Below are 22,020 nucleotides of genomic sequence, written 5' to 3' on the forward strand. Positions count from 1 at the left end.
TACCATCTACTTGACCAAATAATCATTGATCAAAATATAATATTATCGTGTTAATACTTATTACTTTATAATTCATACTTTTGTTATAATTTAAATGGGAAACTTGAATTGGAGTTTGAAATAGTTGAACTAATATATTCTTGTGTTTCAAATCCATGATCCATCATGTAATTATTCATTATTAATGTTGGTTATTCCATATTAATATCATTTGGAGAAAGAAAAAAAAAAACAGTGGCATCCATTAATTACATGCGAACAATCACAAAAAATTAAGCTTATTAGCTAGGGATACAACTTTTCTTAATTCTAATCAAACAAACATATCTTAATTAAGTCAAATGAATGAGTCGAAAGACAAACAAGAGGCAAGTAAAAACTGGTGGGAAGAAAACAACGAGAATATCAACAAACCATTTAAAGTTTAACCAAATTTGTTGACCAAGGAGGACGAGAAGGACAAGGTACCAGTTCTCACGCGGTATTGGGCCTATAGTTACAGTAGTGGGGCCAACCCAACCGGCAAATGGGTTGGAAGGGGACACTTTGGGACCCACCTGATAGTAACCGGACCAACTGGCCCAAATCTCTTTCTTCACGGAAAATATCTAATTACATAAACCAGTCGAAGTTCAGGGCCCACCTACAAGCTACAACCAACCGTACACAATTACTACTTTTTTTTTATTATTCTTAATTTTCTTTTTGGGTATTTTTCAATTTTGTTACTTGAATTTGAGTCTTGTCCCAAGACTCCCAACTAAGTACTTAAACTATTATTTGTCCTAATTTTATACTAAACTCTTATTATGTCTCAATTTAGTATATAAGCTGATTTTTAAAAAATAATACATCAAAATTAGAGGCATTTAAGTCAACAAAAGATCGGTAATAAACCAAATTAACCATAGATATAAGACATGTGTAATACACATGACCAAATTTTGTTAGTATTTTTTAACAAAAGTCACATTGTATACTAATTTTGGACAAAATAAAAGTTTAGGTGTGAAATTTGGACAAATAATAATTTATATATCTAGTTGGGATAAAGGCCAAAGTTCAGGTACAAAAAAATTTTATTTTATTTTTTTTAAAACCCTTTATTTTTACTATAAATTTGAGATTTTACTAAAAAACTTTGAAATTTTTTGAAGACCGACCCTTTTTAGTCTTTATTAAAGACTTTTAACACTTTTTTTTTTTTAGAATTTAGACATCTAATCCTCAAATAGTGCTTAAGCTCCCATTAAGAAGTGATTGAATTCTCAATGAGCATTACTTGACAGGGTTGAGCACTAATGGAGGGAGGTTTGAGTAATTATCGATGTGAGCTCGAGTACTACTCGATGGCTAGATTTCTAAATTAAAAAAAAATTGCTAAAAATCTTTAAATTCAACAAATTGTGGTTAGTTTTCTAATTTTGTAAAAAAAATAATCGTGTCGCATGTATATATAATACGACAATGGTACAATATTATTGAAAATTTTTTTTATGGGACAGTTGTATACGTCTATTGTCACATGATGGAAAAAATAACCACATAAAATATAGGGTTTTTTTCATATTTAGTACCTGAACTTTGACCATTGTCTTAATGGGATACCTAAACTTTTATTTGTCTCAATTGAGTACCTAAACTTTTATTTTGTGTCTAATAGGTACCAAAATGAATTTATGTTAAAATTATCAACAAAAGTTATGAGCAATATAGTCATTTCAAAAAAAAAATTTTTTAATTTTTTTTGTTTGTTGTGTGTTTTTTTTTTTAATAATTTTAAACATATAAAGAAAATAATTAAAATATACTTTGACTATATTGCCCCTAATTTTTATTGAAAATTTTAACAAAAATTCATTTTGGTACCTATTAGACACAAAATAAAAGTTTAGGTACTCAATTGGGACAAATAAAAGTTTAGGTACCACATTAAGATAAGGGTCAAAGTTTAGGTACTAAATATGAAATAAACCCTAAAATATATAAGACGTTTATAAAAGTTTGGCTTATTTGCACATTTATTTTATAAAATTATAGTTTTGTTTCACTTTACCTTTGTAAAATTTATTATCTCAATTTATCCTCTGTAAATTTCTCTCATGTTTCACATAATCGAAATAATCAAATTTCTCAATTTAACTTTCAATTTACCGCTTGTTATATAGATATCACGTCAGCAATTCAAACGATGGAATAAATAAATGTGACAGTTTTAGATTATGTGAGACACATAAGAAACTTATAGGAGATAAATTGACACAATAACTTTAAGAGAATGAAATGAAACGAAATTATAATTTCAAAAATAAATGTGCACATAAGCATACAAATATTTCTCGACATTTATTGATGTGTTGATATGTTCCATTATTTTGTACGTACATACACTGATACACGAGAATATGAGAGGAGAGCCCTTTTTTATTTTTTATTTAAAAAAAAAATACTAAAAGAAGTCGGTGTCTAAGGATTTGGTGCCAGCTGTAGTATCAACTGCCCAACTGCTTATTGCAAAAAGTTGAGCCACTTATAATGCTCCAAAAATCCATAAATATTGCCACGTGGGCGGCTAGGATGTAATCATTACAACGCTTCTGTTCAGACTATGGGAGCTCTACTAGTGAACTTGTCAGCACGTGATTCTCAGTTTCCAGCCACAGTTTGCAATTACAATTATAAGACAATTCAATCCATTCTTAAAAAACAATTCCAAGATATGATCTATTCATATTTCATAATGTCTATGCTCATAATTTAGCTACCCTTTTCATTTAGATTTATTTATTTATTTTTCCAGTACAATTGTTTATCTTAAATCAAAACTACTTCAAAAAGATTATTATTTTTAACAAATATTTGATTTATTTTTTATTGAATGCCAAATACATAATATAAATTAAATTTTATAACTAGTGGTTATTTTGAAGTTGGTAATAGTTCATTTTTTTGGTAAAGGTAATTCATACTCATTTAAAATCCCAAAATTTGAAAGAAAAAAAATAAACTAGTACTTGCTTGTATTTTCTCACTTTCACATTTTCACTCCAAATCATAAAGTTTTTGGGATGTGGTTCCAAGTCATCATCAATTAAAGCGGTTCTCTGGAAGTTGGTACACAGCATTCTATTATCCTAACCTAAGTATATGGACAGAACTATTCACATTTACACATGTCCATAAGAGTATGTGAAACACAAAAAGTTTGTCATTTCCAAGTAAATTGAAGCTCAATTTATTGGTTTTGAGAATGTACATTAAGGATAGTATGTTTACAAACTGGAATCAAAATAAGTATGAATCAGAATAAATATTAATCGAAATAAGCATGAATCGGTATAAACAAGAATCGAAATGAGTATAAATTAAAATGAGTAAAAATTAGAATAAGCATAAATCAGAATGAGCATGAATCGGAATCAGCAATTCTCACTAACGTATTTACTAACTATTAAGAATCGGAATAAAAATAAAACTGATTCTTATAAATATTTTTACTAATTGACAAGAATCGAAATCAAAACCAGTTTGATTACTAAAATGCCCTTACACAAAATTAAGTATATTTATGTCAAATAATAAATAATCACATTTTTTAAATGAAAAAAAGAAAATCATTTTACTAAAAATAAATCCTACCACAATATTTTGAAAAAAATTAATTTTTATACTTTTAACTATAAATTATAATATTTTAGAAATATTAATGTGGTGTAAAAAGAAAAAATAGATTTCCTATATTCACAACTCTCAACCTAAAATATTAGTTTTTCTCTTAATTATCAATTTAAATTATTAACAACTAAAATTATGTCTAAATACGCCATCTTTATAGTTTATACATAGCATCAGCATTTGTTTTATTATATAAAGAGAGAGAATAAAGCAAATAATAAATGTGGAAGAGGGTAAAGTAAAGTGAGGGTGACGCTCTATGAGGAGGGAGTAGGCGAAATTAACTTTGTTTCTTGGACGAGCCTAAAAAGTCAAAGGGATTCAACTGGGAATCACGTGAGATTCTCACAGGCTGGAAGTGGGGCCTTCCTACGTGGAAGACGTTGAAATCATCCTCACACTGCTTTCTATATTTATTTTTAAGCCCTTCCTTTTACCAGGGTTTGCTTTTTTGAGACGGTCGATTAGAAGCCGTTGAATGAGCTACTCAAGGTGATATGGAAACTGAGAAGTTTTTTTGTTGTGATTTGTGAATCGTAATATTGTTATTTTATATTATTATTTTACATATTATAATATATGTTAATAATAAATTTAAAATTTTAAAATATTATATTAATAAATATACACATATTATGATATAAATAAATTAATAATACTACATAACAGTGTTACAATTATAAAAAAAATTACTCAATAAAACTGAAACTTATTAGTAGTTATTACAGCTGTAAGAGTGAGCCTGGGGGCCAAAGTAGTAAAAAAGGGTTTGACCCTACTTGCCGTTTGTAAACGTTTGTATTGTGTTAAACAGCTCTGCCTTACTGTCATGTGTTAAACGCTCTCCATAATAATATATAATATAAGTACTCCCTCTTGTCCCCGGTACGAGAATGATTTTATTACTTCTTTTTTCTCCCACTTGAGATTGCTTGGTTCCTCTACTCTCTCATTCTTGCCCCCCCACAATTACAAATTTACAAAGTTCTCAATTCATCTCATCTCGCACAATTACATTGTTCAATGCTATATTGCTATACAACTGTACAAGAGTACAAGGACCAAATTTCATCTCCACCAAAACATCGATACTTTTGGAAGTTCTCTAACTAATCCCCCACACATTTTTTTCTTAAAGAATGTGGGTGGTATGAGGTAACCCTCATGATTCACTTTGAAAGCAACCCTATGAAACAAGTCAAAGTATCTCAATCAAACGTGAAATTAATTTATTTCAATTTTGTATGTAGATGTGTGTTGACAATGGTTCTCATCAAGTTAAATATCTCCATCCAAAACATATATTAAAGTATGAATGCCTTAAAGTAGTGACCCTAAAAAATGCATTTAATGGGACTATTATAAATACATATAACGTGAAAAAAATAGAAATTTCTCATGATTTTATTCGCGTTCGAAAGATGTAGTAACAAATCCACTAAAGAGTAAAAAGAGTAAATTGACCAATGAACTCAAATTTATTCTCTTAAATTCTAGGTGTCTAATCCTTTAAATCCTAGTCCGATTCTTAAAATTGGGACAATGTATTGGCAAAAATACCTCATAAAACAACTAATTTTTCAAAAAGATGCATAAGAGCAAATGCGAATCTTCATTTAGCCCTCATGAGTAAAAATGAATAAATTCCACATTAGGAAGATGCGTAATTTGACAAAACCCTTTTACATTTATCCTTATTTGAGGTTTAATTATATTTTTTTTCAAGAGAAAATTACAAATTTAGTCAACTTATTTTATACCTAATTCAATTTTAGTCAACGATTTTTTTTAAGTTATATTTTGGTTCATTAATTATTTCACTTGTTCAATAAAAGTCCAGATTTATGACTTTAAATCTTTTGGGTTGTGTTTTCTTTAATTATAACTGAAGTATAAATTATATTTTATCATTTCTTAGTTATAGAAACCAATTTAAAGTATTAGAATCAAAGAAAATTGTGATTTGGTGAAATTTGAAAAATTGACAGTTTCGAGTATCTTACTTTGGGGTCAATTATCTTGAGTTTTAGAACTCTAATTTGAATGATCTTTATATAGTTGTAAAGAAAAGATGCATAGTTTTTAAATAAGTATATGTTTGCTGAATTTAGGTAAGATTTGATAGGGTAAAAGACAGATTAAATTTGAAAAAAATAAATTTGGATCTTTATTGAACAAGTGAAACAACTAGTAAACCAAAACAGAATTTAAAAAAGATTGTGAATCAAAATTAAATTATGTATAAAAATAAGTGGACTAAATCTATAATTTTTTTTGTTTTCTAATAAATGAATGAATTCCACGTGAGGAAGATTCGTAATTTGACAAAATCTTTTTACATTTATCCTTATTTGAGGTTTAATTATATATATTTTTTCAAATATAATTAAACATCAAACGCTAAATTCAAAGCTAAAAACACTTACTTCAATTACTTCAAAACAACGTATAATCTATTTCAATCTACAATCATTCCGATTAGACTAGGTACTCCAAAAATTACAACGCACGAGTTACGCATGAGCGCGTAAAAACATACATAGAGGGTTAAGTTAAGAATATTGCTATTATTCTTGGCCAAAAAAAAAAAAAAGAATATTGCTATTAAAACAAGAAAATGTGTGACGATATATCGTGGAAGGCCCAAAATGGTCAAAGAGGCACACGAGAGAGCGGAGACAAATCAGAATGAGATTGCGACAATTTTGGTGGCAGAAAGAAAATCGTAAAATTAGTAATTAGTACCCCCACCCACTTTACAAAGGCCAGTTTCCTGGAACTACCCTCTTTCATTCCTCCCTATCCCTTAAAACACTACAACCCACTCTCCATCCAACAAGAAGCAACCAAGTGCATGCATCTCTCTCACTCTCTGCCCATATATAAGTATATAACACCCACTGACCCACACACTCTTTTTCTCATTCCGTCCTAAAGCTCCTCTTTCACTGCTTCGCTCATTTACTCACCTGAAAATTAAGATTTCTGATTTCCGTACGGAATGGAAGCAAATGCAATGATGAATAGGTGCTCGTCTTCCACTTCTTCTTCCGACTCTTCCTCTTCCGACTCTTCTCTACCCAGAAACCCCAACAGACCCGAAAGAATCAAGGGCCCGTGGAGCGCCGAAGAGGACCGGATCCTGACCCGCCTCGTCGACCGCTACGGGCCCCGAAACTGGTCCCTCATCAGCCGCTACATAAAGGGCCGCTCGGGCAAGTCCTGCAGGCTCAGGTGGTGCAACCAGCTCAGCCCCACCGTCGAGCACCGACCCTTTTCGCCGGCCGAGGACCAGACCATCCTGGCCGCCCACGCCCGGTTTGGCAACCGCTGGGCCACCATTGCCCGCTTGCTTCCGGGTCGGACCGACAACGCCGTCAAAAACCACTGGAACTCCACGCTCAAGCGGAGGGTAAGAGAGCACCAGCAAATGCAAATGGCCGGTGGTGTGACTATCGCGGGTATTTCTGGCAATGCAACTACGAGCACGAGCACTTGTGCCTCGGGATCTTTGGTTAATGGGTTGGTAATGGAGGAGGACGACCCGTTGACCCAGTTGACTCTGGCGCCGCCGGGTGTTGGTGGTGGCGCTGCTGCCAATGCTATCGAGCACAACCGGACCGATTCGAATTCGGGTTTTCCGGCGGGGTTTTGGGATGTGATGAGGGACGTGATTGCGAGGGAGGTCAGAGAGTACGTGAGTTCTACATTTTCTGAGACTGAGGATTCGGAGCTTCATTGATTGGATTCTTCATCTTCTTAATTAATTTCCATTATGTTTGATTCGTTTTAATCATTTTCATTTTTTGTTAATATTGTGGTTTCAATTTTCACGAGGCAAATGTGTAAGATTTTTGAATGCCTAAAAAGTACAAAACCCAAAAAAGCTTTCAATCAAAACTCTAGTATTCTACTTTCAAGTGGTGTTTACAGCCTGTCAGGCTCTCACCAACGAACAAATGGAAAAGTTTATATGGAATTTGATTATAAGATTCGAAAAGACAAAAAAGGGTAGGATGTTAACTATTTTATTAATCGCTTGGATGCCTGCTTTCCCAAGTTTGCTTTATTAGGTCAAATATAAAATGCCGCGTACTCACTTTGCTTTTTCTGATTTCTGTGGATGAAAAAACAGGTGCCTAACTAATATGTCTGGAATTTAATCATAATTAGAAAATATTGAGCAGCAGAAATGTGAAACTGTATCTTATACAGTGTCTTGGGTTCTCTATCGCATTATACATTGCGGATGTGTTTGATTCAAGTGTATGTCACTTCCTAAAAAATATAAGAAGAGAATATTTCGCCAATGTAAATAGGTAATAGTAGCATTTCCCTTCCTCACCAATTGATTTCGGCAGAATGGCAGATACAGTTTAACATTTTTTTTAGATTCTGAAATTTTGGATTCTGGAGCCCAGCTGTCCAGTCTCCAGAGAATATTAGTATATATGCATATCCATTCAAATACGGAAGTACATTTGGGATAAGATCGAACATATAATTATAATTTTGAGGCATGTTGCACTTGCACTCCATCTTGCTCTCTTACTTAAAGTTTTGCTATTTGTATATCTATTTTTTTTTATTACACATCTCTCTCTCTCTCTCTCTCTCTCTCTCTCTCTCTCTCTCTCTCTCTCGCACACCCCTATAAAAAAAAAAAAAACAAAAAAAAAAAAGACCATATAGCCTTCTCTTCTTTTCCTCACTTTTTTCTCTCGTTCAGTTACCTGTCGAACGAAATCGACGGGTTTGGCACTGGTCTGCCGAACCACCTGCAACCCTTTTTTTTTTTTTTTTTTTTTAATGTCTACTTAGGCGAGAAGAGAGAAGAAATGAGAGAGAGAAAGATAGAGAGGAAAAAAAGAAGTGGTGGTGGTGGCTGTTTTGGCTCGAGTAGGGGGAAGAAGAAGGCGGTGGTGGTGGTGGCTGTGCGCCATTCAGAGGAGAGAGAGGGAGGTGTGGGGTGGTGCTGGGTGGTGCAAGGTGGTGGTGGTGCATGGTGATGCGTGTGTGTTGACGAAGAAAGGGAGAGCTTGTGAGAGATGACGGGGGTGTGTGTGCTGGTGTGTGTTAGAATGATGGGGTGTGTAATGAAATGAGGGTATTTTGGTAATAGGTTGGGTATGTGTTGAGAGAATGAGAGGTTTTGAATTTGAGATGAATGTGTGGGGTGTGTGGAAGAAAAAAAGAGAAAAAGGGTGTGCAAATAGCAGCCCTCTTATTAAATTACAATTTTAACTCCTAATTCAAATGACTATAATATCCTCATTAAATTCCAAAATAACAAAACCACCCATCACCACCTTCATTACTTCAATCCCAAACCCATCCCTATCAGGACCTTCGTCGACATCGGCCTTCCTTTCTCTCTCCTTTCTCCTCTATCTCTTTTTTTAAATGCTCTTTCTCCTTCTTTTTCCTTGCTGAGAAAGAAGGGTGGGTAGAGAAAAAAGAGAGAGAGAGAGAGAGAGAGAGAGAGAGAGAGAGAGAGAGGTCGGCCGACTAGAGTGGTCGGAGTCGGCATTGAGGAAGGGGTCGGGGTCGGGGTCAGGGTGGGGGTGGGAGTAAGCTGGCTGGGTTTTGGCTTTTTTTTTTTTTTTTTTTTTTGTATGTGTGTGTAAATGAGGATATTTTGAATATTTTAAAAGTGTGTTTTGAGAAATTAAAAAAAATAAAAAAATGTTCGAGGTGAGAAAAAAGTGTGTAGTTAGAGAAAAATGAGAGGACAAATAGCACCACTCCTTAATTATCTAAGAACGGTATGAGACTTAATTGTATGAAATTACTTTATAAATTAGCTTATGTATCTGATGTTTAGTTCTCACAAATGAGATTTTCATTATAATAAATAGTGAAGAAAATTGTTTAAAAGTCAAAGCGGGTACGAAATCACCAGTAATAGGTAGATGGGAGTGCTGGTCAAATTGTTCAGTGCATTTAGAAGCTCTCTTTGACTAATAACATCTCAACCCAAGAGCCCATCGACCCATTTAATAATTAAAATATATGTAGGGAAGAAAAAAGGAATGAGAAAATCTTAATACGAAAACCATTAGGTGCTTTTTTCTTTTTCTTATAATCTACGCATTTAGAATTACATGTAATCTGAAAAAAAAAAAAAAAAAAAAAAACAAGCAAAAACATTCAGTGACCCAGTGACCCCTCTGATAATATTGTGATATTGAAAACATGACTTTACTCTACTTTGTTACAGGTAGCGGTGGAAAAGTAAAGCAAAACATATATATACGATCATAATGGCACTCAAAGTTGAAAGTTGTGTCGTGTCCCACTTTACACAAACACTTTTGGATTCTTTTTGATTCATTCATGAATCATGCATGCATGTTTTAAATGTGCCAATTACCTCCATCGTAGAAATATTCATGAATGTGAATGTGACCAAGACAGATCTTTTTGTTTTTTGTAATTGCTTGCCTGGGCTGTTAAAGGCCCATACTCCTCTTTACTTATTGGGCTTACAGGTTACAGTCCATTCCTCCATATATATATCGAGGAGATAGCCCGAAATTAACCACAGGGTGATTGATACTGACGAATGGTCAACTGTTATATCATGGTGTATTTGGGAATTGGATTGCTGGTTAATTTAGATATAAGAATTTCAAACAAAATGATATTTATTAATGTGTATCTATATGTAAATCAAGAAACAAACACAATTATTCCGACACTTTTTCCCCCTATAACTTGTACAGTATGAAGGGAATACAGAAGAAGAAAAGTCTAGCTTCTTCATTATTTTGACTCAAAACCCTCCAGAATTATTAAAGTACATAATCAATCTGGTATACTTGAATTGTATAAGTAAACACCAACAAGAGCATGCACGCATGCATCAAAACGTCACCGCTTTCAATGATCAGAAGTTCCAACGTGGGAGTGGCACCGCAAAGAACCTCATCAGCCCACCCTTGCAGTTGTAGCCATCCTGGGCACCACTGGCGAAGTAGTAAGGCCTCCACTGGTTCAGCTCCACCTTAAAGCCCTCGCCGCCTCCTTGGGTCCCACTCGCCAATAGCTTCGCTTTGCTGAAGTCGCAGTTTATGTAGCTCCACAGGTTCGGCAGCTGGTACACGCTGTAACCGGCGTTGCCCTCGCTTGGTGGATCATACTTGAACACTGCAATGCAAGTTTAACACAAGCACATATGTTAAACAAAAATAATTTATAAGGTAATGTTTTCTTATCAGACAAATTGTGCATGTGAACCATACAGTCAGATAAAGTCAATTTTTTTTGGGTAACCGAAAGAGTTCTAGGCTAGTTTTTACACACCAAACTAGTCCTTTAAGCCAGTTAAAGTAGACAAAGTCAATTTAATCAATAGTTCAAATTCACGATAAGGAATAAGAAATAAGCATACTAACCCAATTTGTCATTTATGTAAAAAGGGCTGTTCTGGAGAGACCAATCGGTGTAGTTGAAGCCAGAACGCCAGCCTTCAGACCCTCCAACGACAATTGTTTTGGCCTCACTCACTGCCAAAAGAGAGGCAGCTAGGAGGAGGATGAACCCTTGTGCAGTGTAGCTGATCAAAGCCATTTTCGTACGTATCTCAAAGTAGTAGTAGAAGTAGTAGTACTTCAATGTGCTAAAATAAGAGTGGAATATTAGTTGTAAGGTGGTGAGAGACCATGAAAGCTTATGGGGTTTATATAGGAAAAAAACCGACTAGATCAACTTGCCTTTTTCTATTTGGTTGGTGAAAATGTGAGGCTCGAATTCAATTAATTCAACATTTTCATATTTACAGATTCCACAATGTGATTTCTTAATCCCATTTTCTCATTTGGTAATTACAGAATTGCCAAAATTCAGATTACGTAACTTGTAGCTGGCCTCAGAGAGTTCCCTCCTTAGTTGAGTGACGACATGACCAGAAAACAGGAGGGTAGAAAAGTAAAATGCTTGGTTGACAGTAGTTCTGGTCATCGTAAATTTGGTTATCATCCACTTAGAACAAGAATTTCATGCATAGTGGTAATGATTAGTGGCGCATTAAGAGTTTAAAGGTCATCCAAGGCAACGGAATATACGTGTGGGTTCGTTAACACATGGGTTCAACGGTCAATCAACGGCATTTATTTTCTTCTAAGTTTGCAGTCTGTTTGGTCAATGAGAAAAATTGGAAAAGAGTTCGGGATAAAGAATAAGTTTTGATATATTGGACTTGTTTTGAAGTTCAAGAAATTGGGGACCAAATCAATTGTGTTGGTGGGCTTTCCTCAAATCCGACCCTGCCTTAAAAGCCCATCATTTTTGCTAGTTACTACAAACAGATCACAGCCTATTTTGTGATTCAAAGTCTCACATTCACAGAATGTCATTAACTGGTGGAAAGGACAAGAAATTCAAAAAAGCCACTTGCCAATTGCCATTATAAACTTAACAAGGCCCAGTACCCATCATTTTCAACCCAGGAAAGGAATGATTTTGTTGCTTCTGCAAGCATAAACCAGGTCAATAGTACTCAAATGGTCCACACACGCATTAATGCCAGCAAAGCTGGTGGTAGCTACTTACAACTTACAAGTGCTGAATCTCAGAATTTAAACTTGTGGGTATTGTGTTTTGCTTTCAATTGATTTGCACAAAAAAGTACATTAAACAGCTGAAGCAGAAGTTGCTATAGTTCTGCATATTAATCAGTCACTAATTAACCCAAACAAATTACATTAATTAATCCTAGCCAACTGTAAAAAAGTTAGAGAGCCAATTCAAAATTCAAAGAGCAGTTTCACAAAAAATACATTTCAGCCAGGCCTTCAGCATCGATGACACCATCATCCCAAAATGATACTTGCTCTAAGAATCTACCACACAACAACAGAGACTATCAAAAGTTAAAACAGAAGCAAAAAAAAAAATCAAAATCAAAATAATAGAAGAGTTGTGAGAGCTACCATATCAAAAAACCCAAGAGCTGGATAGCTAGAACTTAAGCATTTGCTGCAGGTGGTGGGGTTTGAGGAGATTGCTCTTCTTGGTGCTCAGTTTCTTGGTGGGTTTGGGATCGCATTGACACATTGTTAGCCCTGGTGGGAAGTTGGGGGTTGATATTGATCCTTCCATCAATGCAAGTGGAGCATTTGGTCTCAGCCCAACTCTCCAAATCATAGTGGCCATAGCCCATGATGCTCCTGCCAGAGCAGAGCCTCCCAATTACAGCAGCAACCACCCCCAAGATTATGACCACAACCAGAACACCAACTACTGCGCCAATGGAGCCATGGGTGGTGGAGTGAGTGGTGGGGGTAGTTTGGTCAAGTACAAAGTCTGGTGGGGGTTGCTGGTCCAATGGCCTGGACATTTTAGCAAGACCCAGATGAACAAGTAGAGTTGACTCTATTACTACTACTCTGTTTCTCTTTTAGAGGCTTGAAATTGAAACACTGTGAAGAAAAGTGTAAAGTGAGAGGCTTTGAGTTGCACAAAACAGAGCAGCAGAGGCTGATAGGCTTAGGCTGTGTGGCATTCTAGCCAATGCATGGTGTGCTTTTTGCAAGCTGGTTCTTGAAAAGCCTAGATTTATTCACTTGTCAACAACAAAAGGCCAGAACTAGAGTTTATTCTCTTAGCAGAAAGTGTAGAGACTCACTGGTGAGAGAGAGGGAGATCAATCGAGAGAGATCGAGAGAGATCGAGAGAGAGAGAGAGAGAGAGAGAGAGGAATTGTAAGATTCTGCTGACAAAGGTTGTGATTTTTACATATGGGGGTACTTGAAAGTTGAAACCTTATATAGTTATATATCATGAACATTCTCAATTGATTTTTTTACCCTTATCGACTCACAATTTGTTTACCAATAGTGAAAAGTAGGGATGTGCAAAAATACCGAAAAATTGAGTTTTGAACTGAACCAAATCAACTGGATCAGTTTGGTTTAGTTTTTTTTTTTTTTTTTTTTCTCGGATATCAAACCAAACCAATCCGAATTTTGTGGTTTGGTTTTGGTTTTCAATATTGAAATTTTCAATTTTAACCGAACCGAATCACTACTGATAATATATATTTATTTTTATATATTAATTGGTTTATATATGATTTTAATACCTATTACAGAGTAAACCAAATTTCCTATTATAGTTTATATGTATTTGTATATGTTTATTATAGTTTATATACTTTATAGTTTATTTAGTATATAGTTTATACTACTATAGAGTTTATATTATATGATTAATACCTATTATAGAATAAACCAAATTCCTTATTATAGTTTATATATGTTTATTATAGGTTTTAGTATAGTTTATATTTTTATAGTATATGTTTATAGTATAGTTTATACTTTATAGGATTAGTCTATAATTTATAGTTTGTATACACTATACTACTAAGGTATATATTAATATATATATATATGTATACTAAAACAATTATAGTTAAAGGTATATATATGGTTTAGGGTAAAGATTGAGTATAATAGTATAGGTAATTGGTATAGAGTATACTAGTATAGGGTATATGAGTATATGAGATAAGGTATAGGGTATAGGGTATAGGGTATATGATATAGGATATGGGGTTTATGGTATATCAGTTGTTATCTGGTTTCTGAATAATCGAACCAACCAAATCGATATTCTCGGTTAACCAAACCAGTCGGCTTGGGCTAGGCATGGTTTGCTTTTGGTTCTCAAATTGGCCATTTCAAAAATATTAGTTTGGTTACAATTATGCCTTTGTAGTTCGGTTTTTCGAACCATGCACACCCCTAGTGAAAAGGTGAGGGCTAGGTTTTTAGACCAAATAACACTTTTGGTCAATATATTTTTGCACAATTTCCACTTTGGTCTTGTATTTTTATTTTTAATGATTTTAGTCATGTACTTTTTATATAATAGCAATTAAGTTCAAGTAGTTAATATTGTTTAAATTGTTGACGGAAAATTCGACGTGGAAGCATGTGTTTATATAAACATTCAAGTGGAAGATGTTTGAAATGTTACTCATATATAATTCAAATAGAAATTTTCATCATTAATTTAAACGAAGTTAACCATTTAAATTTAATTGCTATTATATTAAAAATACACAATTGAAATTGACAAAATTAAAAAAATATGATCAAAATAAAAATTTCATAAAAATATATGGACCAAAAGTGTCATTTGGCCATATTTTTATTATTTTGGCCTTTTGTATTTTAAAGTAAGAGAACCCCAGGGGTAGTGAAAGGACAAGAGGAAAGTAAAAAGTAACAGGAAAAGTTGGAATCTTGGAAGTGTTAAGTGTAAACACTTTCCAAGAGGAGGAGCCCTTTTCGAAAAAACGTCCTTGAGCCTTTTCAGTTCCCTTTTCTGTCACCCTAGGAAGAACTCTTGCAAATTGAGGTAATAGCAAATTGACAATCTACAATTTGAAAGTGGTGCAATCCATCCCAATCTTCAACATGGTTGGCATAGTATAGCCCGGTAAAGGCTCGGATATGAAATTAACTCTAAATACCTGTAATCACTTTTAAATTATGACGTGTAAGGCCAAAATGATGAGATTATCAGTTGGGTTCTCTGAGTATTTGTGCAAATGGGTTCATTATTTATGGTGGTCAAATGACAGTCGAGGTAGGTGAGTTCTCTGGTCACGTCACCATACCTGCGTACCTTTGATATTATATTTCACCACCAAACCAAATCAAGTGACCCAGGCTAGACCACCTGGTTACCCACCTTGGAATAATTCCAAACCATGATTTCTCTGTATTTCTAATTAATACGACCTGATACTCACTTACTCAGTGATGAAGCTCTACTTTACTCTACGACACGGCTATTATGAATGTCCAGGTTTGGGGGATTGACCCTGACAGTAGCACCTAGACCCAATTTCTGATCCCCAGTAAGTGACACAGATCAACGGACCATGGTGCTCCTTAGTACATCAAATTCTCAGTAGTTGTACCCTTCCCTTGGAAAACTAATGATGCCTCAAAGAAAAATCGAAACACAAAGGGAGATTATGTCATGGTTGCCAAATCATGACTTGACGTTTGTCTGAAGCATATTTGCCTAAACTCTACATACTCTGCCAAATTAGAATTTCTGGATAAAATGCAACTTGGATTGGTTCAACCCGAATTGCTGGGTTTAGGCTCTGCTCGCTTGAACCCAACCCGAACCTGAATTGTATTCCTATTTTCAACTCGAATTGTCATTACATAATAACCTATATGACATGTCTTGATTATAAGAAGAATTTTCTTCCCAAATTCATTAACTGTGTCACTAATTGAGCTAGCTTCGGTTGATTTTCCAATTTGTCCAACTCGACCCAAATTGCAGCCCTACTCCCTCCTATTAAGACCTTGGACGAACATGGTCGATGACCAATTGAAGTTTGGGCTTGGGATTGGGCTACAATCGTTTAGCTTTAGATGCTCCTCCTGATTTAGCTGTTAGCTTCCTTTATTTGGGCCTTGGGCCCCTTGCAACCAAAAGAATACGGTCTGTAATGGCCCACCATTGAATGCCATCGCACAAAATAGCCATTAAACTAAAGTTAAATCATGACAATCAAGAAATTTTTATATATATTAATTAATTAATAAATTCAAGCAAAACCATATTATATTAACATAATTTATAATTATAAAAAGAAAATGACTGCTTTGCTTAATCCGCCGCCTTGAGTACTTGGCTGCAAGTGCAAGCATAAAGATAAGATTTTGCTAGATCTCAAGCTTTTTTATGTGTGCATGGTTGGCTTGGGCTAAGCCTCTCATACCCAAAAAAATACAAAAGAAAAAGAAGAAGAAGACGAAGCTGATGACGTAAACAGAATGATGTAAGCGTGGAATCAGATTGAGTTCCATAGGTCGCGGGATCATGTTATTGTCATGAACTGTCTCTATGATTGCATATTTGCATGCATCATATGCTGATATGCAGATGGTGATCAGCATGGTTCAAAAACTTATTAATGAAAGCAGGACCAACAAAAGCTTCCTAAATATGGTTTTAGCCTTTTAGGTGGTGGTAAATTAGATATAGTACATAAATAAATAAAGTTCTAATATCATATTAGACAGTTACTGTGTTTTAAAAACTTAAACTATCGAAAAATTAGTCAATAATATATATCAAGTTTACAATATAAAAAAAAATATTAACTTAAACTTTTGATGTGCAGTGATTATTAATTAAGAGCTCCGGTCCACACCTTCTCAAGAGTAATTTGATCAATTGATTTCACAAATGAGGCCAGCTTGGTAGTACATTTACTATTAATCTGAATAAAAAATCAATCATAATGTTTGAATGGGCCTGATGAGTATTTTCACAGACCATAGTAAGTATGTGAGAGGGTACCCACTTCATAGTATTGCCTATAAATATAATATGATTAAAATAGGGCATACATATAATAATGCATGTGTAACAGTGTGAGGCCTTAAAGAGCTGGCCAAGGCATTAATTTGTCGGTATTTGGATATGTGCATTTATAAGAGTGGGATAAGTGTCCTGTCTGTGTCGTACTATAGTTGTATTGCTTGTGTGTTTTGGGTTCATGCATCTTTGATTAGTTCCCACTGGGACTGAGTCGTCGACCAAGAGGAGTGAGCTAGCTAGGATGAGTAGTGAAGCTAATAGAGGGCAGCAGAGTTATGGCAATGATGATGGCGGCTCAGGCGGAGGCGCGTCGAGTCAGGCGAGGGCGGTTAAAGGGAGAGGTGGAGCAGCTCCGCCACCCAAAAGAGGAGCTGTATTCAAGAAGATTGTTGCTGACTTGACCGGCAGTACTAGACCCTTTGATAATTCTTCTAATTCCTGAACCCTCATCAATTCATCATCACCATCAAGCCCTCTATGGATCTGCATATATTTGCTGTTGTTCAAAGTGTGTATATATATTTGAATTATCTTCTTATATATCTTTTAGTTAATCCTAGGTTATTATGGTAAATAATTAACCCCAGAAAATCCCCCATATGTTGTTTCATGAAGCAGATGGGGTTGGGGTATACGTGGGGAATGCTTAATTTATATATTCTTAGGGTTTGATGCTTGTACGTACGTACTGATCAACTTAATTTGCAAATCAGATCGATCGTGTCGTTAATGTTGATCATGACTCGTTTGTTTGGAAATTGACTCCATCAGTTGCAATTGGAGCTTGATTTTGGTGAATCTTGTGCAAGGCTGTTTCCTAATGATAATTCGATCTATTTGGTTACACCTAGCTTCTAACCTTTGCCACTATAGATTGCTATGTTCCACATACGGATGCGGCCATAAGGTAAATATCTTAAGATGGATTATATGTTAAAAAATTATTTAATAACAATTATATATATATATATATCTGTCGATTTCTTCTTCATGAATGAGGGTCATCGTTCATATCATATCACACCACCTACAAAATAAAACACAAAAAATTATGAAAATAAAATCCACATGCATTTCCAATTTACTTCATTAATTCATCATCACTATCAAACCTTTGCAAGTGAGGCTGTTGTTTTAATTAAGTTTCTATTCTTTTTTTCTTCTTCTATTTGATCTTCTTCCCCTTATCTACTTTGGATGCAATTTGAGAAAGTAGAAAACCCTAATCCCCCTTTTGTTTTGTCAAATCAAACCACTAAGGACCTATTTGGCACTATTTCTTAGAAAAGCACTTATGCTCATAAGCATATACGAATTTTTATAAAAATTCTATAGAAGTGCTTCCTACAAAAGCATTGAAAATGCTTCATGAAAAAGTACATGACATGTGCTTCTCAAAAAACCACCTAAAAACACTTTTATTTATTTATGTCAAACACTATCAAGAACACTTTTGACAGTTGTAAAATCAATGCCAAACAGACCCTAAGAAAAAGAGGAAGTTGTCAAAATCACAAATTGACCCTTAATTTCTTTAAGCATTATAATCACATTGTCTTTTTTAAATAAATTATTTCAAAATGCCACATGATCTATCATGCTCATATTTTGATCGTATTCACAGCTTATTGATTTCGAAAGCTAAAGTTGCCAAGAAATCAACATATATTCTATTTGGAGTATTATATTTTGTGTGATTAATTCTTCAATAGGATAGTTGTGCCACATGTTCTGTACGACTTCTAATCATATACTCACATGCATGCTTATTTCAAATAAAGTTTATAGGTTTTTAAAAGAAACAGTACACTTGGTGTTGTAGCATAGGATGATCGTACCATACACGTGGTCAGACAACCTTACTCAAGAATTTCTCATCATAGATACTTATATATAATATACATAGACCCTTCTATTTTTGGGATCCCTCATTTAAGGGTAAACTAGGAATTTCTTGTGGGGTCCACTCCACATTGTATTTTAATGATGGAAACCATCTACATTTTATGTCTCTAATATTGAATGATCATCTTTGCAAAAAATTTGCTAAATCGAAAACCATTCCCTGTTTGATTAAATGGTCATTATTTCAAGTGTTAACGAAAATATTTTGTTTGTCTATTTATTTGATCAAAATTAGATAGTTTAATGATTTTCAATTCGTCTAATTTTTTATAAGGAAGATCTTTGTATATAGACTAAAAAGATAGACGATTTAGATCGTTGAAGTGGGCTAATATGAGGGATCTCTTAAATAAAATAATTTAAAAAATTTCTTAATGGAAGAAGTCTGATAAAAATACATATTCGCTTTGTAGTTAGATTTTTTTTTTCGATCAACATAAATTTTAGAGGAAATTACAGATTTGGTCCATTTATTTTATACCTAGTTCAATTTTGGTCCACGATCTTTTTTAAGTTCTGTTTTGGTCCACTAATTGTTTCATTTGTTCAATAAAGGTCCAGATTTGACTTTAAATCCTTTGGGTTGTGTTTTCTTCAATTATAATTGAAGTATAAGTTATATTTCATCATTCCTTAGTCATAAAAACAAATTTGGATAATTATAATCTAAGAGAATTGAGATTAGGTGAAATTTGAAAAATTGGCAGTTTCGGATACCCTACTTTGGGGTCAATTATCTTGAGTTTTAGAACTTCAATTTGAATGATCTTTATATGTTTGTAAAGAAGAAATGCATAGCTTTAAAATAAGTATATATTTGCTGAATTTGGATGAGATTTGATAGGATAAAAGACAGACCAAATTTGAGAAAACAAATCTGGACCTTTATTGAACAAGTGAAATAATTAGTGGATCAAAACAGAACTTAAAAAAGATTGTGGACCAAAATTGAACTAGGTATAAAATAACTGGACTAAATCTGCAATTTCCTCTAAATTTTATTGAATTAAAGTAAGTGATATAAGAGATTAGGCCAATAATTTCGGCTTAATTAGAGTTGAATATTTTTGTACTCTTTAAAGTGACAAAAAGAATATACAGCCAAGTTCCACAAGATCACACTTATTAAGTTATATCAAAACTTAGATGGGGGATGATTATTATGCATGGTGATCGAATTGGTGATGGTGTGATTTCAAAATTTCACCTAAATCAATTACCAGCTTAGCTCGATAGTGGGCCTAAAATTCGCCAAGAGAGAAATGGGCCGGGATTCAACTGGGCCGACCAAACTGGACCACTTACATGCTCAACTAGATATAATGTTAGCTGGATGTAATATCCGACAGAAATGTGTGCACATTTTGTACAAAAAACCATGGAAAAAGAAAACCCACATTATCTGCAAATTGCAATGTCCACTAAGCTGTAGATCGCATGATGAAATCATGAAAGTAGCTAGCCACCATTTACCTAACCGTTGTGCAACGGATTTCATACCCGGCAACCAAATTCAAATATCTAAAAAGAAAAAGTCGAAAAAGACCGAAAAGCAAAAGCCACACACACATCCACCTTCCCTCAGTTTTCCCAAATAAATGGGTCTACTCATGTTCACTTCTCTCTGCGTCTAATTCAAACTCAGCAAATGGGTTCTTGCATTAGCAAATGTCGACCCAAAAAACACTTTCACATTCGTGAAGATCAATTTGATCATGTCCAGGACAAGCTGGTAATTTCACAATTAGCTCCTCCTCCTCCAAGAAGTGCTCCAATTCCTGCAGCTTCAAGCAAAATCTCACCCTCTCCCCCTTCCCCTTCACATTCAACTTCCTCTGCTTCTTCCTTCACTTGCAGTAGCACCAGTGCTTCTAGTACTAGTGCTTCCAACACCAGCAGCTTGTCGAGTGCTTCTTCGGTTTTAAGCTCAAAGGAGAGGTCTTTTTCCAATGAGTTCTTGTGGTCGTGCTACAAGGAAAACTCACATATAACTCGCATCAATTCAATCAAAGAAGCAACCTTTTCCTCACAAAAACCAGTTTTGGCAACAGCGAGGAAGAAGCAGCAGCCAAACCCGAAAAGGGTAAGTGGGTCAAGTAGTACTACACCGCAGAAGAGAGTCCGGCCCAGTTCACCAACCCCTCTAACACGACAAAAGAGTTTTCGTAGAGACCCACCAGAGAGGCCCATACTCATCTCTGTTCCACATTCTCTTCCTAGTAGAACGTTGTTGATGAGGTCACCCTCTCCAAGTAGAAGGTTCATCATGGCAAACCCAAACCCACCAAAAGATCAAAGTCATTCGAGGAAGGAAAGTCTTGGGCCTCCAGGCCCAAAGATTAATAATTCAAGTCGGGCACATCGACCCGGTTTGAAGAGCAGAGAGACAGAGACGTACATTCACAGGATCAGCTCTAAAATCGATGAAGTTGCTGTTAGAGAAGCACTGGCTGACCATTATTTGGACTCTCTCCATGCAGAGGACATTGACAACCCTCTCATCTCTCTCGATTGCTTTATTTTCCTGTAGATTAATATTGAGTGTGCGTGTGACTGCATATTGAAAGGTTGTGATTTGTGAATTCATTCATTTATGGGTTTGGCATGGAAATATTGATCAGCTGGATCAAATTAGTTCATTCCGCTTCTGTATATTTACTTGGTTTTTTTTTTTTTTTCTTTTTTTCAAAATTTGTGTATCCTTTATCTTATTGTTTTTTTTTAATAGAAAATACGACAACGGTTTGATTTTGTGTTTTGTATTGTTGTTTGAGAAATGGAAATTTAGGGATGGCAACGGGGCGGGTTCGCCAATACCATACCCGTCCCGCCGGATAATTGGGTCCCTTGGGGGTATTCGAGGCCCCTATTATTTTTTAAAAAATAATTTTTTTTATTAATAACATATCAAATTAATATAAATATATGATATAATAGATGAAATACATTAAAATTCATCATATTATATTACAATAACACTAAATCATAAAGAGAATACTATTAAATTTTGAAGACATGCAACAAAAATTAGGAAAATAAATTAAAATATAATTATATAATATAATATTTTTATTAAAC

At 34.5% G+C, this 22,020-nt stretch overlaps 4 protein-coding genes across 4 annotated transcripts; 2 read left to right on the forward strand and 2 right to left on the reverse strand.

Annotated features, from left to right (window-relative positions):
• The first annotated feature begins 6,534 nt into the window (after window positions 1-6,534).
• LOC147278816 (transcription factor MYB56-like) lies at window positions 6,535-7,615 on the forward strand. The gene has a single exon (XM_086250587.1). The coding sequence runs from the start codon at window positions 6,677-6,679 to the stop codon at window positions 7,415-7,417; it is 741 nt and encodes a 246-aa protein (XP_086106713.1). The 5' UTR covers window positions 6,535-6,676; the 3' UTR covers window positions 7,418-7,615.
• Window positions 7,616-10,377: 2,762 nt separating this feature from the next.
• Window positions 10,378-11,280, reverse strand: LOC147278817 (early nodulin-like protein 15). Its single transcript, XM_086251957.1, has 2 exons — window positions 11,073-11,280; window positions 10,378-10,824 (listed from the first exon to the last, which is right to left on the reverse strand). The coding sequence occupies exons 1-2, from the start codon at window positions 11,245-11,247 to the stop codon at window positions 10,565-10,567; spliced, it is 435 nt and encodes a 144-aa protein (XP_086108083.1). The 5' UTR covers window positions 11,248-11,280; the 3' UTR covers window positions 10,378-10,564.
• Window positions 11,281-12,439: 1,159 nt separating this feature from the next.
• Window positions 12,440-13,067, reverse strand: LOC147278818 (uncharacterized). Its single transcript, XM_086252685.1, has 2 exons — window positions 12,609-13,067; window positions 12,440-12,518 (listed from the first exon to the last, which is right to left on the reverse strand). Exon 1 carries the CDS (start codon window positions 13,013-13,015, stop codon window positions 12,644-12,646), a length of 372 nt encoding a protein of 123 aa, XP_086108811.1. The 5' UTR covers window positions 13,016-13,067; the 3' UTR covers window positions 12,440-12,518; window positions 12,609-12,643.
• Window positions 13,068-20,590: 7,523 nt separating this feature from the next.
• LOC147278819 (uncharacterized) lies at window positions 20,591-21,581 on the forward strand. Its single transcript, XM_086252432.1, has one exon. The coding sequence runs from the start codon at window positions 20,591-20,593 to the stop codon at window positions 21,470-21,472; it is 882 nt and encodes a 293-aa protein (XP_086108558.1). The 3' UTR covers window positions 21,473-21,581.
• Window positions 21,582-22,020: the final 439 nt, after the last annotated feature.

Source organism: Dryas octopetala, chromosome 7, assembly GCF_963921425.1.
Source record: "Dryas octopetala chromosome 7, drDryOcto1.1, whole genome shotgun sequence".
Lineage (NCBI taxonomy): Eukaryota > Viridiplantae > Streptophyta > Magnoliopsida > Rosales > Rosaceae > Dryas > Dryas octopetala.

What these genes read in the sequence shown, in the direction of transcription:
- LOC147278816 (XM_086250587.1), top strand. Translation starts at nt 6,677, where the DNA reads ATGGAAGCAAATGCAATGATGAATAGGTGCTCGTCTTCCACTTCTTCT.
- LOC147278817 (XM_086251957.1), bottom strand. Translation starts at nt 11,247, where the DNA reads ATGGCTTTGATCAGCTACACTGCACAAGGGTTCATCCTCCTCCTAGCT. An exon ending in TTACATAAATGACAAATTGG is followed by an intron (nt 10,825 to 11,072) that starts GTTAGTATGCTT and finishes CTTGCATTGCAG; the next exon opens with TGTTCAAGTATGATCCACCA.
- LOC147278819 (XM_086252432.1), top strand. Translation starts at nt 20,591, where the DNA reads ATGGGTTCTTGCATTAGCAAATGTCGACCCAAAAAACACTTTCACATT.
- LOC147278818 (XM_086252685.1), bottom strand. Translation starts at nt 13,015, where the DNA reads ATGTCCAGGCCATTGGACCAGCAACCCCCACCAGACTTTGTACTTGAC.